The sequence below is a fragment of the Dysidea avara genome, chromosome 13, assembly GCF_963678975.1.
Source record: "Dysidea avara chromosome 13, odDysAvar1.4, whole genome shotgun sequence".
NCBI lineage: Eukaryota > Metazoa > Porifera > Demospongiae > Dictyoceratida > Dysideidae > Dysidea > Dysidea avara.
In genome coordinates, this window is record NC_089284.1 from 229,738 (window position 1) to 249,153 (window position 19,416).

General features: G+C 36.7%; 1 protein-coding gene across 5 annotated transcripts in view; it reads right to left on the reverse strand.

Moving 5' to 3' along the window:
* The window catches only part of LOC136242102 (two pore channel protein 1-like), a 97,196-nt gene that overhangs the window by 35,605 nt on the left and 42,175 nt on the right, over window positions 1–19,416 (reverse strand). For all 5 annotated transcript variants that reach the window (XM_066033489.1, XM_066033488.1, XM_066033491.1 and 2 more), the window contains 8 exons: window positions 19,188–19,242; window positions 19,079–19,133; window positions 18,854–19,022; window positions 17,614–17,665; window positions 17,447–17,561; window positions 17,296–17,352; window positions 12,126–12,188; window positions 12,002–12,074 (listed from right to left, as the gene is read on the reverse strand). In XM_066033489.1, the coding sequence (XP_065889561.1) occupies window positions 12,002–12,074; window positions 12,126–12,188; window positions 17,296–17,352; window positions 17,447–17,561; window positions 17,614–17,665; window positions 18,854–19,022; window positions 19,079–19,133; window positions 19,188–19,242 (639 nt within the window). The remainder of the gene's footprint in view (window positions 1–12,001; window positions 12,075–12,125; window positions 12,189–17,295; window positions 17,353–17,446; window positions 17,562–17,613; window positions 17,666–18,853; window positions 19,023–19,078; window positions 19,134–19,187; window positions 19,243–19,416) is intronic.

The following is a 19,416-nucleotide window of genomic DNA, read 5'->3' on the forward strand; positions in this document are numbered from 1 at the left end:
TCGAGATTAACTAATAAAAAACGACTACTTTCCACGCCCACCAGAAAAACTGCTATGGATAATGCTTTGAAATTCGCTGTACAGATGGAGTAATCATCTTAGAAAGGCTCTTCAATGGTGTAGAAGAATCATACTTAAAGCCATGGAGTTATAACACGAAATCAAACTTGGTGTAGCAAGTGCGAGATCGAGATACTCTAATAGAGCAGTCACCCTGAAAAGAATTCAAGATATCAGCTAGAAACTAGTAACCTGTATAGAGATCAGCTACAAACAATTCACCCTGTAGATAGAAGAAGTTACCTTGTAGGGAGTTAAACTACACAGTTCAGCTAGAAGAAGTTACCTTGTGCAGAGTTCAGCTACAAAGAAACCATCACGTAGAGAGTTCAGCTGCAAACAAATCTCCTGTAGAGAGTTCAGCTACAAACAAATTAAAATGCAGAAAAGTCAGCTAGAAGAAGTCACCTTGTAGAGAGTTCAGCTACTAACTAGTGACCCTGTAGAGACATCAGCTAGAAGAAGTTACCTTGTAGAGAGTTCAGCTACAAACAAATCATCCTGTAGAGAGATCAGCTAGAAGAAGTTACTTTATAGATAGTTCAGCAACAAACAAGAATTCACCCTGTAGAAAGATCAGCTAGAAGGACTCACCTTGTAGAGTGTTCAGTTACAAAGAAACCACTATGTAGAGTTCTGTAATAAATATATGTATTATATATATATTTTGTACATTTATTGATAAAATCAGAACATTTAAAGTGTTCATCTGCTTCATCTTTTCTTCTTCCTGTGGTAAAGAAAAAAAACATAGGTTAAAAAAAGCCCCAAAGCTGGCCATAGGCCGGTTTTGGGACATACACATACAAAAAGAAGTGAAATCTAATCCAAAACAGCCAAACTGTAAAAAAAGAGTGCAGCCCTCAAAAAGGCTATGGTGAAAAAAGATGTGAAATCCAAGGTGGCGGCCAAGAAATGGCTGTGATGGTAGGTTAACGGTAAAAATTTTAATAACAACAAGTCAGGTGAATATTGTGCTAAGACCAAGTGGCACCAAAATTCACCTGAATTCTTGTTATTAAAATTTTTGCCATTAACCTACCATCACAGCCATTTCTTGGCCACCACCTTGGATTTCACATCATTTTTCACCATAGCCTTTTTGAGGGCCACACTCTGTTTTTACAGCTTGGCTGTTTTGGATTAGATTGATATTATCTGTAAGAAAGCCAACTCTACACTCTCTTTCCTCTGCAGAAATTTCAGTTCTTGTCAGCATAAAGTTAAATCTGAATTGTATTTAACATACGTTAAGCCTATCATGGACTATTCTGTATCAGTTTGGGCTCCTCACACTAATCATGCCATTAACCAACTAGATTCAATCCTGCTCGTTTTGTTAAGTCAGAATAATGCTGCACCAGTAATGTTACATCCATGTTGTCAACACTGCAGTGGTCCAGCACTGAGACACAACTCAAAGAAGCTCATTTGATTATGTTTTACAAAACTATTCATAAAATTGTTAATATTCCACTATAGTATGTTCACGTTGAGCTGAATCCTGAAAAACAGCTAAAAATTAAAAGTGGATTTTTTCTCAACAGAGTTAACATTTCAGCCAACCAGATGATTATTGGTAACAGCAAAGGTGTCAACAACAGACACGTATGGTTTGGCTCCACTACAAGTTTGGGAAAGGGCTGTAATGGACACTGTACTTATATGGCTTTCCCATAGGAAATGTATTGTGAAAATTTTGATTGGCCGTAAATATTATGTCAAACATTTGAACAAAAAGATTTTGAAACATTTTTAGCGGGTCAATCAGTACTACAAATGAGCCAAATTTCAAGAACATGTGTAATTGTATCTGTGAGTTATTAAATGTTTTTGAGGGTTCAGCTCAACGTGAACATACTATACCTGTTTACATTTGTGACCGGATCTGCGAAAAAGGGACATAATCGCACAAGCCTAAATTTACAGTATAAAGCATTGAATACATTGGGTGAAATACTTGTGTATTATTGAAAATATTCTGCAAATTATTTTAACCCCTTTTTCTTAGTGAAGGAAGGGACTAACAATAAAAACCTGGGTATCGCCAGCTCAAGAGGAGTTGGAAAATCTTTGTTTCATTGCAGTAGCCCCAAGGATATGTAAGTTATGAGCATTTGTTTACATAATGTCGAAGCGATCGTATGCGACCAATTTTTCTTCACAAATTTCACCTTTGTATGCAGTGAAAAAGGGCAAGTAAAGGAAAAACTTACCTGGTAATTGATTCTCCTATTCATGGCGAACACAATAGTGAACATTTTAGCTCTGTACCTCAATCTGTTGGTAAGTTACAACCATTTTTGTAAGCGCCTGTAATTTATTTTCCCTATACTTGCTGTACAAATTGATTTTTCTGTTGTTGCTACTTTGTAGGGCTGTAACTCCAAAAGTTGTTGGCATATGAAGCTGAAATTTGCCAGTAGGTACACTTGGCTAAGTAGATTATAAATATTTAATAAACAGGAATTCGAAAAATATGCGATTATGTCCTGTTTTCGCAGATCCGGTCACATTTGTCGGCCATCAAGACCTTCAAGGGGAAACCATCTTAAATATACACAGACAGCAGTCTATGTAGATCTTTACAAATTAGCTTCTACCCTTCCATAATCAAGCTCTGGAACAATTTACCTTTACATGTTGTTGATTGTAGCTCATTGCATCGTTTTAAGGATAAGATTAGAATGTACTTTAATTGTTGATGACTTTATTTCCTTCCCCCAATTGTAATGTACTCATTAATATGAGGTCATACAATTATGATTTTATTATTATATTATTATCATTTATCTGTACTTTACAATGATGCGAATAATGTAACTATAAATAGTTCATTAAGGAGAAAACTAGACTTAAAGGAATGGCAGTACAGACTTCCCACGAAGAGTCACAACAATCTTTAAATGACCATATACAATCGTTCATTCCTGATATATCACTACTAGAAGTCCATTTGTATAACCCTTAAACCCGCAGAGGGGAATGCGTGCTTACACAATATGGGCACTCATGGCGACACTAGGTCGGGTACTTAATTCTTACAGCCTACAAATATACAACGATTAAAAGTCTGTTCACTGGGCTACTTGGTAAGGTTAAATGAACACTGTGGCTTACTTGTTATGAAGCAATGAACAGTGACAAGTCGTATCTCCATATCTCAAAATTCTTGCCAAGTGTTTAATTTTGACTAAGGGTTTACTCACGTGAGTCATATCTGGCCCGATAGAGAAATTTAATGGCAAATTGAGCAGAAGTTGTTGCAAGGTGATAGGAGCAACCACCATCAAGTTATTGACCATTATATAAAGGTATGTAAAGGGTTTGCGTGTTTCTTTACTGAAAATATATTCTCATGGTTAGTTTTGGCCTCACTATTAGCATTATGGTAAAACCCTATGTATCATTTTAATCCTTGTTACATCACAAGTAGAATGATGCAAATTGCATAGCCATAGGATGGACGCTTTGAAATTTACAGTGCACTGTGCAAGGCTAGTGTATTTATCAAGTTTAAATACAATTTTCTGGATTACGCGGGTTTAAGAGATAAAATACTTTTTACTAATACTCTGGTGGTTTATTAGTATTCGCAAGTGCATGCAGTACTCCCTGGAAAACTTGCGTTGCCAGTGAGAACAAATAGGAGTGCAAAGGTATGTCCACAATGCATGCATTGTATACATTGTACTGCGGTATACCAAAAGGCACCTGTTGGATTGAAGAACATCTTACAGTTAAAAATCAAGCCCATAGCCTTCAATCAGTCAGTGAGTCAATCAGTCAACAGAAAATTTCAAAATTAAAAGTTTGAATCAACCTATTGGAAGCATTTCAGGTTGCACCGAAGACGCTTTTGAGATTGGGTTAACCAATACTGCCAAGGCCAGTACTTTGAGACTGGTTTCTGGTTAATACTTGAGAATGTGTCAACCTCTGTAATCCCTACTACTGTACTGCATATGTAGTCCCATTTTATATCGTACAGTACAATAGTACTGTAACACACGCAGTAGTACTGTATAGAATGGCTATAGTGCAGCCTCATATTTACTCCATGGCACTTTGATATTATTGGAGTAATTAAGTCCAAAGTTTCCTAGATTCAATTAGGGATTGAAGATCCACTAGTATAACTTGTACAGTGTACTTGTATAGATAATCTAATCAAAAACAGCCAAGCTGTTTTTGATTAGATATCACTTCTTTTTGTATTTGTATATTGCAAAGCTGGCCAATGGCTGACTTTGGGGATTTTTAACCCATGTGTTTTTTCTTTACCACAGGAAGAAGAAAAGAACTTAAAGAAGATATTTAATACTTCAATTATTTTTGATTTTATTAGTAATTATACAAATTATATACGTATATTTATTACATGCCCATTATTCCCCACAGGATATTATTTTGCAGCTGATCTCTCTACTGGGTGACTTGAAATGTAGCTGAACTATCTATAAGGTGACCTCTTCTAGCTGATCTCTCTACAGGGTGATTTGTTTCTAGATGAACTCTCTACAGGTGATTTGTTTGCAGCTAAACTCTCTACATGGTGGTTTCTTTGTAACTGAACTCTCTACACGATGGTTTCTTTGTAGCTGAACTCTCTACAAGGTGACTTCTTCTAGCTGAACTCTCTACAGAGTGATTTGTTTGCAGCTTAACTCTCAGAGTCTACATGATGGTTTCTTTGTAGCTGAACTCTCTACAAGGTGACTTCTTCTAGCTGAACTCTCTACAGGGTGATCTTTTTGTAGCTGAACTTTCTACAGGGTGATTTGTTTGCAGCTGAACTCTCTACATGATGGTTTCTTTGTAGCTGAACTCTCTACAAGGTGACCTCTTCTAGCTGATCTCTCTACAAGGTGATTTGTTTCTAACTGAACTCTCTACAGGTTATTTGTTTGCAGCTAAACTCTCTACATGGTGGTTTCGTTGTAGCTGAACTCTCTACAAGGTGACTTGTTTCCAGCTGATCCCTCTACAAGGTGACTTCCTCGAGCTGATCTCTCTACAGGTTGATTTGTTTGTAGCTGAACTCTCTACAGGGTGATTTGTTTGCAGCTGAACTCTCTACAGGGTGATTTGTTTGTAGCTGAACTCTCTACAGGATGGTTTCTTTGTTACTGAACTTTCTACAAGGCAACTTTTTTCTAGCTGATCTCTCTATAGGGTGACTTGTATCTAACTGAACTATCTACAGGATGATCTGTTCATAATTGAACTCTCTACAGCTTAATTTGTTTGTAGCTGAAATCTCTTGTTTCAAACTGATCTCACTGTAGCATAACTTCTTTGTAGCTGAATTCTCTACAGGGTGACTTCTTCTAGCTGAACTATCTCTCTTGTTTCTAGCTGATCTCTCTAACTTGTTTGTATAGCTGAACTCTTTACAGAGTAGTATTTTGGTTGCTGAACTCTCTACACGGTGACTTGTTTGTAGCAAAATTCTTTACAGAGTGACTTGTTGGTAGCTGAATTCTCTACAGAGTGACTTATTTGTAGCTGAACACTGTATAAACATAAAGTGACTTGTCTGTAGCTGAACTTTCTTAGTAGATGAACTCTTTACAGGGTAGTTTCTTTGTAGCTGAACTCTCTCCACAGTGACTTGTTTGTAGCTGAATTCTCTAGAGAGTATAGTCGAACTCTCTACAGGGTGCATGACTTGTTTATAGCTGAACTCTCTTCAGTGTGACTTGTAATGTTCTGAATCACTACAGCGATATATTTGTAGCTGAACTCTCTATAGGGTGACTTGATTCTTGCTGAACTGTCTATAAGATTAACTTTTTGCAGCTGAACTCCCTACAGAATAACCTGTAATGTAATAGAATTCTATAATGGAGTAAATAAATTAGCTGAATGCTCTATTAGGGTGACTGTTCTATTAGGGTATCTCGATCTCGCATTTGCTACACGGAGTTGGCTTTCGAATCATAACTCAGTGGTTTGTAATCCAATTCTTCTATACTACTGCAAGGACTTTCAATGAAGATTATTCCAGCTATACACCGATTTTCAGCTCATTGCTCTAAGCGGTTTGCCTAGTAGGCGTGAAAACTAATACTTTTTTATTCCTAAAAATCGATCGCGTAATTGTGACACAGGTTGGGTTTTGTGTCATATCTCCGTGGTCTTTATCTCGATTCCTTTCAAACCACCAAAAGGCACTCCTACGATGGTTACTCCATCTACATAGCAATTTTCAACTCATTCCATGAAGCGGTTTACCCTGTAGGCGTGACAACAAATCGATCTTGTTTTACACGAATAATCGGTAATAACTCCTCAATCATTCATCAGATTTGCACCAAATTTGATGCTAGGATTTGCCTTTGGACTCCCCTTCTGTGTGCCAAATTTCAAGGCGATCGGAGTACACGTTTGCGTTTTATAGCAATTTTTGCAAGTGTGCGAAAAGACGAAGAAGAAAAAAAAATGAAGAAAGAAAAAATGAAGAAAAAAAAAACGAAACTTTTAACACTCGTATCTCGGAAATGGCTTGAGTGAGTTCCTTCAAATTTGGAATGTAGACTCCTCTAGCTGGCGGGCAACTCTGCAGCAAATTTGGTTCCAATCGGATAAGATATCACCGAGATACAAATGTGTGCAAATGACGTTTTCTTCTTCCTGTACGTGTGGCACGCCGGCTTCTTGGGCTGCACGACACACTATCGTGTGTCTTGATAATGCTGTACATGCATGCATGGTTACTGGAAACTTTAAGGTAGGCTATAGCCACCTTTACAATAACTATTACAGTGGAATCTATGCTAACGGTCACCTGAATCAAGCAATCACCTTTGTATAATGGCCACTGTCACAAGGTCACAAATATTCTCCATACAAATGTATGCATTGTGGTCTGTTTTAAGTGGTCACCTATCTAATGCACATAGCGGCCAGCCTAGAATTCACTTATGAATTATGTATACACATCTTCAACTCTCATATGATGGTTACTGCCTTGTAACGAAAAGCAAGTGGTTTGTCTGACACTATGATGAGTGTTTACATAAACTCATAATTATTACACTTGCTGCATTTAAAGAATACCATATAATATATCTGGCTTCATTGCTTAAAAGTATTTAGCAACATTCTCACCTTGTTCCCGTAAAATGGAATACAACAGTTGGTGTAATGTTAATTACCTATCATGAACCACGGTAGTGGTTCATAATAGAGATCGCCTATGTTTTTCGCCAAAATCCTAATAGAATACTCACCTAAGAAAGCTCCTCCAAACAAAAAGAATCTTTACAAGTTGATTTGGAAGAAGCATAGGTCCACTGGAAATATGAAGTCAAAAGGAACCAATGAAAGTACTTTATAACGTTGCTGCTACAGTACCACTGCCTACTTGATGCACTGTAATCACAGAGCTGCACAAGTGTGCACATGTAGAAGAAGCCATAACCAAATGAACCACAGCATGTTATTACAATGTCTACTGTTTGATATATCAAAGCTGTATATAGGTACAAAGTACACTCAAGGAACAACACACTGGTGATTATTAACTCTGACAATATTAGCTGAACACTTAACAGATACCGTACATGATGACTAACTTGAAGATTGTGTAATATTATCAAGCACCACCAGCACTTCTTATTATTGTATACAGTACAGTATGTTTACTGTTCTATCTATACGCTGATTTATAAAAGTAAACAAACCAGTGCAATTTAAAATATATATATTAAAATAGGGGAAATAGAGATCACTGAAAAAAAAAGAAACAAGAGTCAACCAAGCCAGCATGTTAAACACATAGCGATCTCTCAAATACACAGAAACATTCTCATTTATGGTAGCTACCTTAGTCTCTAGCTACCATATCCATTGAGTCCAAATAGAAATCTGTGTGTGTTTAACACTCTGGCTTGCTTGACTTTTGTTTCTTTTGTATTTCTCAGTATTTCCCATTATTATCACACTAGTATGTATAATGGTCATATAGCCACTAAAATGCTGTTGCCTTATGAAAGTTTTCTGTGTAACAGCCATCTGTATAAAAGGCCAACACTTTCTGGTCTGAAGGTGACCATTGTACATAGGTTCCCCTATATTACAATCTCTTCAACATTATGTATATCATGGCTCTACTTGTTATTACACCCTAGTTAATATTAGGCCAGTATATGCAGTATATATCAAACAGTATGACAGTAGGGACAATGAAGGTGTGGGCGTGGCCAGTGATAAAATATTACACAAAAGCCTGCCTTGATTTTTCTTCCCAATGAAATGACAGTATTGGTTGGGTAAAATCAAGCCCAAAAAAAAGTGGCTCCCGGTCAACCAGAAACATATTTGTCAAGTTGCTACAGAATCAGGGGCTTCTCTAAAGAGCGGTAGAGTGGTGCAGAACCACTCTACTATACTCAAAACCCTTTTGATGTGGTAAAAAGAATGTATATAATTAACAAACTGACTTTGATGTTGGTAGTAAATTGACAGTTTTACCGCTCTACTTTATTTTGCTGGGGAAAGTTCTGAGAATTTTATTATTTTTAAATTTATGGAATTTTCTACTGCCTGCCTGATGCGTTCATGCAGTCAAGAATAGCAGAAAACTGGGTATAGCTACAGCTCTACTTCTTTCACAAAGATGTTTCAAATTCACTTAAGAAGAAAAGAAACCTTTGGCATATCGATAAACATACTGTACAATGCGTGTTCTATTGTCTTGCCTTTTATTCTTCTGTACCAGTGAAGGCTCTTCATCGATAGAAGGGCTTCTATCCACAGGCGTAACTACATGTTACATAGCATTAAGCAGTATAGTATTACATAATGTGTATGCCTGTGGACATTGTAAACATTGCAGTGTTGAGTGAGCTGTACAATGACCAACACTGTTCACTATATATAGTCAGTACAGCCCCTGCCAAATATAGTAATATCAAAGAGGTGAACATGTGTTCACTCCCAATGGCTTTGTACTGGAACAAGTATGTTTTCATGTTATAAATATGCTTGCACATGTTATAAAGCCACATAACTTCACAGCACTACTAATTGTTTGGGCAGCTGGCCCACGTAACAAGAGTCATTAGCAAGAAACAAGGGCTCAGGTTCCAGGTGAACAGGAACAGACTATAGCTACAGGCATGGATCCAGACTTCTAAAAGGGCAAGTTCCAGCAAACTGCTAACAGCTAACAGCGATGATAATGCAAGGCTTGACATTGCAGCTAATGGTTTTTGGGGAGGACGATTTGAGAGGTCATACTTTGATGTCAGACTTTTTAACCCTAGTGCACCCTCAAATCAACCCCTACACTCTGCATACCGACATCATGATAAGAAGAGACGTGAATACCAACAACGGGTTCATGAAGTAGAGAATGCCTCATTTACTCCTTTAATTTTCACCACTACCGGTGGAATGGGTGATGCTGCTACTGCAGTTTAATAAAAGATTGGCCAACCTTTGAATGCAAAGCACAGTCTTTCTTATGGAATAGTGATGGGATGGCTGAGATGTAGATTAAGCTTCTCTTTGTTGAGATCTGCAGCTATGTGCATTCGCGGTGCCAGGTCCAGTTTGCACTGTCCCTGAGGCACCGATTGCTGTGCAGGTTGCTGAGGCCCATATTTAAGTTCACTTGTATTTTGCATTTGCTTATTATGTACTGTTTAAAATAAAAAATATATATGTAAAAAGGGCAAGTTCCATCCTTAATGGTAGACATTGTTTCACTGTTAAATCTTACCACCTAGGTGTTTAGAAATGCAAATGAAGCCAGTTGCTGTAACAGCTTTAGATGATAAAGACAAAAATTATTTTTAGAGGCACCTAGATAGCAGTTTCAAGTGGTATTCAAAGCATTATTGCTGTAAACAAAGATAAAAGTAAGTATTTTCACTGTTTTGTCATAGTAATAAGTCTTTATTTGATTGATAAACTGATTTTAGTTTATTGAATTGAAAAAAACAACAACTTGTCAACAGTTTACTGAGTCAAATGGGGGTTCCATGGAATACTTTGAGTACCCCCCTCCCCAAATTTGCCCCTGCACTAGCTGCTTCTCTTGTTCACTTCATCATTATCCAGACTGGTAGCATGCTTTTCTTTATGACTTTCCTTGTGTTTCTCTTCACATGATGTGTCAAGCAAACCACATAATGGCTATAGCTACGTATATAAGTGTTACTAATACCATGTAAACAAAGTTAGTGAGCGAACCTTGTGTTGAACTTCTATGTGAATACAGTGACAGTTTAGCAATAATTGTGGTGTGTAATAACATAGTTTTAGCTAATCAGCAAAGGTTTGCTGACTACCTGCATATGCCCGTAAAATTATAGTGCTGTCACTAACAATAATTGTGTAATATTGTGACTAGTGTTGCACTGATATACCTTTTTTCACATTTACCAATACCGATTATTTGCTTATTCCTGTAACCGATATACCGATATTCTTCAGAACAGGGGAGGAGGAGCAGGACTTCACAATTAATGTTTATGCGTGTAAATTGCATTTGTAATGACAATGTAATTAATTGTGTAGGCGACCAATTTCACAATGTTTGCTAAAGTTTTTCCATTAACCTTTTCATGAAAAATGAAGCCAAAAGTAGTTATAAAACAGCTACCCCAGCTTATCAAACAGTGTTTTTAGTGGGATTCCAGACCCTTTGTGAAGAAAAATCAACTAAATGCATGGATGGCTGGATAAATATACACAGCCTGCTATAACCTTGCAGCCATACTTTCACAAAAAAAAGTGCAAACAGTTGTATAACAATTACAGCAAATAAATGTTGTACCACTTACTGCTGCATTCACCATTTTCTTTACTTTCACTTATTCATTGCCGTCACTAATGATTGATTGTGGGTTTCAGTTAATTGGCAAGCTTCGTAACTGATACCGATACTTGTAAAATTAGCTATTACCGATACGTAATTCAACTGATTATTGGTGCAACACTAATTGTGACCAGTTTTTTTGAAAAGGGTCTTTCCACGCACACATCCAATTTTCTATGATCTTTAGTGTTAAAGATCTATTTTCAGAAATCCATTGTTAGGGACCCGCCGATTATGCTGGCATAATTATGAGCATAATAGGTGCCTGAAAGCATTGAGCATAATGCTAGCATAATAGGTAGAATATTTGTGCAATAGTATGAATTCTTGCTTACCAAAGTAGCTATTACAGAAAGATCGATATACTCTAATGGAACAGTCAGTAACTCTAATAGAACAATCAAATAACTGACTGTTCTATTAGAGTATATTGATCTTTTCTGTAATATGCATTTTGACAAGTAAGTTTGTGCTTCAGCCACTTATTATTTATCCATAAACTGGAAATTATTAGCAGAGCATGAGAACTGAGGCATAAATAATTGGGCACAATTTGAGCATAATAGGTAAGTATTGAGCATAAATTTAAGCATAATAGGTAAATTTTTGAGAAGTACAGCATAACATAATAGGTAAAATTATGAGCATAATCGGTGGGTCCCTATCCATTGTATAGTGTGTTTAATGGTCAAGAACTGGCAGAAAAACAAGAATAAGAAAAAAATTAGGGATTTTAATCTAGAATAGGGAGAATGTAATACCACAATAAAAAGTTCTGAAACAAACTGGATTCGAGTAGTACAGTATGTAATGTCCAATTGTTGAAAAACAATAAGAAGCAGATATCCCTACTGTGCTGTGGAGATGAAACGCACAATAGGGATATTTGAATCTTATTGTTTTACAGCAATTGGACATTACATACTACGCCAATCCGACTTGTTTCAGTACTTTTTATCGTGGTACTACATTGTCCTTACTCTAGTTTAAAGTTCCTAATACTAGTGAAATAATAAAACTTGTAAAACAGGAAAGCCGTACATATAAAGTTTAAAAACCATTTTAAAGTTTCAAATCAATAATGATGTGTATGCATACACAATAACTTACACATTCCAATATGATCTGAAATAATGGATAGGACCCAACGCAACCAGTTTTAAAATTATTTCACCCAAATAAACTATTAAGAATTTAAGATGTAATTTAACATACACGATAAAACTTCAATTACCTGATATGAACACAAAATTGATTATCAGAGCTTCTTGAGATTTGTCAAATCTTTTGTCTGGATCTGAAAAGATAAGTAGCACATATATGCATGCAATGATCACCGTGAAACTTCAAACAAGCTGCCAGGTATATATTTAGGCATATTGACCTCAACTATTACATCACAGCCGGAGTAGTATCAAACAGTACGGTAGTACTGTTACCGTACTGTTTAAGTAGGGATCGTATCAAAAAAGCTGTCTTAAAAATTCATCTTTGAGACATCTTACGTGACGAAAACTACCTTTATGGAATAATTCAGGGGATGTACTAACCCATCTAACATGAAATACAGTATTAAAAACAAGAATACACTTTCATGCGACCGGATATAAAATTGTTTTTTAAAAATTGAAATTTGGTCTGCCTTACTCACCGACCATGGCCGCAAGCCTAGAGATCAAAACTCACTGGTAGGATGTGCCTTTTGGGGTTCCGACAAGTGTGCTCCATCTGCACCTTGTCTTTTCTTTTATCTTCAATCAAGATAGTTGTCTTCTTCAAGCATCGAAACCATATCAAGGCAATAATTTTCCGTATCAACACTTTCCCTGAGCAGCATATTTAGACGCCACAAAAATATTTCAGCAGGGGCTTACGCCTGTAACATTGTGGAATTCAAGCAGAAACAGCTTCTTTTAATTCATCAAAATAACCTTTGTTATCATATTTCCTCTTCTTTAGACAAAATTTATCCGAGTCTTCTTTGCCCAATGCTTGGTTAAGTCAATGTGGCTCAACTAGCAGATTGGCATATCTGTTCATTACAATGTTTGAAATGGTCACATCAGTATTGATGACGGTGTTACATGAACTAACATAATTAAGTACCTGAGTATGACATGAGCTTGCCTGGGCAAGTTTTGATTTGTGGATTACTAAGAGACATGATCAGTTTCCATCAACTAATTAAATGATCGATATAAACCACTGACCCATGCACTGTATGTGAAAAAAACTGCAAGTTGAATCAATAGCTCATTATCGGTATTAATGACAGCCTCTTCTCTTCTCAGTTCCCTGATATATTCTCTTACTTGGTGGACTACTGTAAGTACTCGCCAACCAGTAAAGGTCTACCTCTTTTCTTAGGAACTAATTCCTGAACTACACTATCCGACTCATCTCAATATATGGTGAATGCGACCTGTGTGCTGCTTCTTTAACTTGGTCTTTGACTGTGTCATGGTATAAGTGGTTCCATCGTCAAACTGTGGTTCCTTCAGAGGGGGAGAGATTCCAGTATCAATTAGATTAGTAATGCATAGCAGCAGTTGTACCAAATTGCTTACATTCCAATTTCAAACTCCTGTGCAGGGTCTAGTGTTGTGTATGGGCCTCAAGTGCCCAAGGCAGTGCCATTCTCTAACACTTTGCAAACACAAACATTTGCAGACAAAATCCCCAAATGGGCCATTTAGAGGCTGTTTCACTTTTTTCTTTATTACAAAGTATTGAACCAGTGCCATCGATAATAGAGCACTGAGTAGATTGTAGCAATGAGACTGGAATGCATGTGGGCATGAATTACCTGTCCGCTTAACTATATTATCCTAAACTAAATATCAACAAAGGGTTGTTGAATGGAATACTTGGGGAAGGCTGAATAACCGCTGTAACAATATTCACTCACCTGTTATGAAGTGATGGAGAACAGCATCTGGTATTCTATTTTGAAAAACATGGTGAGTACCATTTTGGCAATTCCATGCAATCTCACCAAACTTTTCTCCTGCCAAAATTTTCTGCTATATGGTATAACAAGTCAAATTGTCTCATATCTTTGAATGGCTGGGCACAGGGGCGGATCTAGGGGGGTGGGCTTTGGGGGCTGAAGCCCCCCCCCCCCTTCATATTTAGGCTTTACTTGCTCAATATGCTGAGCATTATAATGAAATTTTGTCTTAGCATAATTATATGATCACTAATAATACAAATACTCATAAAACCACCTTATAAACATCTTTCCAAGGTATTATCAGTGATTTATGCTAAAGTTTATGCAACAAGGGCCCGGATCAGCATTGGAGGTTTACAAGATCGAGACACTCTAATAGAGCAGTCAGCTAACTACTCTAATAGAACATTCACTGGAAACATGTAGTTGGTTCTGTTATGGAATTTTTCCAAATCTGCCTGCACCTATACATACAATGAAGTGCATTGGTCTGTTTAAAGTACTTCATTCATCTACTTGTGTGGTTAATATGTATGGCAATACTTAATTCAGGTACACAATTTCCATTGAAAATGCTCTCAGATTCAATCTTGTATTGTTCAAATTTCAAAATTTTCCACTTTCAACATTATTATTCTAACATACACTTATTCAGTGTTGTGCAATTGTGAGAGGGGTGTATCATGTACTTGATTGTCTGTACCTACCCAAACCTTTCCATTAGCAAAATGCTTTTGCAGAGTGCCATACCTATAATCTAAAGGCAGTATATAAAATATCTAAAGGCAGAAAATATTATGAATTATATGTGGAAATGTCTCCAAATTGCAGTATTTTAGCATCTATTTTTCAAAATTTTCCTGGGGGGGCATGCCTCCAGGCCCCCCTAGTTTTTGCATGCTGGGAAGTGTGCTTCACACATCTCTACCCAAGAGATTAGTACCTTGAGTTAGCCCCCCCCCCTTTTATAAATCCTAGATCCGCCCCTGGGGCATAAAGCCATGAGCAAAACACTTTCCCATGATATTGCCAGGAAAATATGTGAGTTAAATGCCAAATGGTGTCTTTGAACACCTCATACTGTAGGTAATATATTTATATCACCTTTAGCACAAGGTGTTGTGCAAAGGTGTCATTCGAGGTATGTACGTAGATCAGTATGATATAGATGGCCATTAGTGGGTTTGTTTACAAGATCTATAGATTTACCCTGTACAAAACTGAAGATGCACCTAAATAAATCACTTGAGCTACATGTATACAGTAGTATTATTTCTACCAGAAGCTGATTTCCAAAACATTAGTCATATATGTAACACAAAAAGTCTGCTACATTGTATGTACAGCTGTATTATTGTGCCTCCCTCAAACATTTAAAATTACTTACTTCCTGCATACCAAATCGCAAACTCATTTCCAAAATAGCAGTTATAAAATGCTACGCCTAGCTGACAGCTGTAGTTAAGTGGATGTAACCACTAATTTAAAATTTACGGCCAAATAATAAGGGACTACTCACTGAATTGCCAAATTGCATCATACTAACCGTCCAATATACAGAACCATATACCTATCTACCTAATCCGATGCTCAATGGGAGCCATAAATTTTGCTGGATTAAGGAGGTGGTTGGATTAACAAGTCACCTCTGTAATCCGACATTGTACAATATCTAGAATTGTCGGATTATGTAGTAAATTACAGGTAAAACGGATCACACAAGGTTTTAAATAATTGTAGAATTTGCAAGTATTTCTATAATTGTCAACAATTAAATGCTTTGGTTGCTTAAAATTAGATTCTGTAATGCTTTATTCTCTGTCAGAATACAAATGTCAAAAACAATGTATTTCAAAGTGTAGAGAATCAAAATTTGTGTCAGATTACAGAGGTTGTTTTTTACACAAAAGTATTGGTAAACGACATTTTAGTTGGATTAGAGAGGATTCTGGATTATGCAGGTGTCGGATTAGAGAGGTTCAACTGTATAACTCTTTGTCATCAATTAATATTTTTCAACTCGAAGAACAATTATTTAATTCACTTATTATTTATATAAAAGGTTACACTTTGCACTATTACTTAACAAATGCACACTAGTACAGGAAGGATCCAGTTAACCCAGAAACAGGACCTCTATGGGCATGTCTGTTTTAGTACTAGCGCATCTTGCTATGAAACGCATTTTACAAGCTACAAGTACACAAAAAAAATGGAATTTTCAACTAGAGTAGGGACCATAGCACATCGATAAAAAGTACTGAAACAAGCTGGAGTAGTGCATGCTATTGAATCACTGTAAAACAATAAGAAGTGTTATATCCCTACTGTGCATTTTTATTGAGCACAGTAGAGATATAACACTTCTTATTGTTTTACTGTGATTTAATATTATGCACTACTCCAGCTTGTTTCAGTACTTTTTATCAATGTGCTATGGTCCCTACTCTAGTTGAAAATTCCTAATATTTTGTGTACTTGTTTGTTAACTTTCTTGTAAATAATTATTAAGACGGGTGAATCCTCACATTACCACATCTGAAATGGTGCTGAGCGCCCCGGCTATATCAGTTATCGTCTGAAAAGTGAAGTAACCATTACACTTCGTTGTCAGCTACGTCCAACCTTATACACAGACAGCATCACGAATCAAGAACTGTTCAAAAAGCACCCTCTGCAATCCATGCATAACAAAAGAAAAAAAATGGTTCTGCGCGTCCCAGTTCTACCAATTATTATTTGAAAAGTGAAGTATCCATTACGCCTCATTATTGGCTATGTTCAAACCAATACACAGCAGTACGAATCAAGAACTGTTCGAAAAATACCTCTGCAATCAAAATTGCCACTATGAAAATACGGACGATTTCCATTTTGAAGGGAAGCCATCACATGCTACCGCCAAATCGACACTTTTCGCTGTCAGCAAAGATGAAAGGGACACAAAGGAGGACACTGGTAAGTCCATGAAGAATGCATGGTATGTACTGTGGTATGCCAAAAGGTACCTCTCGGGCTGAAGCAACGTCACCCCGTGAAAAAATCAAGCCTGTAGCCTTAGCCGTTATTGAGTTACGCATGTCTGAAAGCATCAGCCAGTCAGTAGAAAATTCTGTTAAATATATATATATATATATATTAATTCCGTAGCAACTTGTTGAAAGCATTTCGGGTAGATCTGAAAGCTTGTTTGGGCTTGCCCAACCAATACTGCCTCATTGTCACCTGGGAAAATTGAGGCTGACTTTTGGGTGATGTTATTTCGTGGGCCACACCTACTCCTTTGTGGTCCCTACGATGTATTGTACTGTAGGATAGCAAGGCTAAGTGAGTTATGATGCCATACCGCCATATGGCAGCAGTGGCCATTAATGAGTTAACAGTTTACTGAATGGGACTGTTTGTACATTAGACACAACTACATACCGACACATACAGTACATATGAATACCTGAAACATGTGATGTAACTATGAAGAAGAACAACAAGTTGCTGAGGAATATTAAATCTACAAAAAAAGTGATTAGACATCATATACAATGTCTTAGCAGTTAATACTAGAAGATCTTATTACTGATACATGTTCCATTGACAATGCTTACTCATTGCAGCTTTAAAGTAAGTACTCTTGACAGCTTTCGTTAGCTTTTTCATTTTAGAGTAGAGGAAATCTGGTAGGTCTATATACCAGCGGAGCAGCTCCCCATAACCTGAAACCTATGCACCACAAAAAGCAGTTAGAAACGTAAATCATCAAAGTGGTGATTACCTTGGTCCAACTCAATCTCTGAATATCATAGAATGCATAAAACTCTTCAATCCTACAACACAATGTATGGGTCTTATGGATCATTGTCTGAATAATGCATTTGTAAGTAGTAGTGATGTACCGATTAATCGGTTAATAATCAGAAATCAGTTTATTGGCCACATTTTTGAAATATCGGTATCAGTAATATTAGCCGATTAATTTTACAGACCCTGATGATATTGTTTTCATAAAAATAAGACCAAAATAGTGTTTTAAAAATGACAATTTTACCAAATACATGTGAAATTTTGGTTAACATAAACATCGGATCGGTTATCGGTATCAACCAATATGTGAATTTCAATATCGGCTAATCGGATAATCGGCTAAATCTCTTATCGGTGCATCACTAGTAAGTAGATGAATATTTCTCTAACTATAGATAATATACCCCCTAGACTGGAAGCTACACTGCACACCAATAGACTTTGTACAAGAGCCAGTGTCCTTTTGCTGGTTTTGCACTTCAACAAAGTTAATTCTATTACAGCTGAACAGTGGCATTAACAAATATAATTTGTAACATGAACAACTTGTGGTATTACTATGACCTTTTTGTCACTTTGGTTAGGAGAAGTCTTACAATGGTAGTACCATATGCTGTTGGGGAAACACACTCTAGGCTAAACTAAGTGCTGTTGGAAGTATCACAAGGTTAACTATTCTACAAAGAATAGACTCGGCTTAGGCTAAACTAAGTGCTGTTGGAAGTATCACAAGGTTAACTATTCTACAAAGAATAGACTCGGCTTAATAACATGCTTTCCCACAACTTTTTTGGCAGTTTTTGAGACAGCATTTATGGCAAAACGAGAGGCACATTTACTATGTGATCCCAAACAGTAGCGCTATACAATTTATACCATGAAGCCTTCAAATAATACTCTGTACACTGCAAATAGTGTAGCAAACAGGATTTCTGTGTTTGCCTTGAAAGTATCCAACCCATCACACCTTACCTTCATTTTAATTTCTAACATTAAAAAATGAACATTTTGCCTCAAAACTCGATGGTGGCTATACAAACATCTCAAGAAAGAATCCTTTACTAAAGAAACCTGTACTGTTATTGAAGGGAGCAAAAACCTCCAGTAGCGCTCACTAGTTTCCAAGGCTAGAGTTATTTAAACATCTGTACACTACCCACTAAGCCCAATCTTGAAAAATCACAAAATATTAAATCAATGTAGAACCACACCGTAATGAAGTAGCATCTCTGCTGTCATCATAATCACTGTTATAACTATCATCTTCACCATTATCTACTTCTTCACTTTCCTCCAGCTGTGTTGCTCTGTCAACTGTGTCATCAATATCCTTCACTTTCATCTTCATTGCTTTGAAAGTGCACAAACCATTCAGTTTTGCTGAAACATGCAGCAACACAGTATCGATGTACACATAAGAAGTAGCATAAACTAACATGTGTACTTTGAATAACATTTCATCATTTCAAAGTAGCTGGACAATGGCAGAACCTAGTTAAAACAACAAATATCTAACTTAGAACAACACAACAAGTAGATACATACCTTGTGTTTAGTTCCTCTGACTGCTAGTACATGGAACACATGACGAATTGCATTCCTGAAAATACATTATTAGACATTTTAACTTAACAAGAGATAGTAGACATACAAATCTAGTTATCTTAATACGTTCTGTACGTATACTAACTACGCCTTAAATCCAATGCAAGTGTGTAAATGTGCTCAAGCCCAACAAACGTGTGTACACCTGTAAGTTGTACTACAAATAACT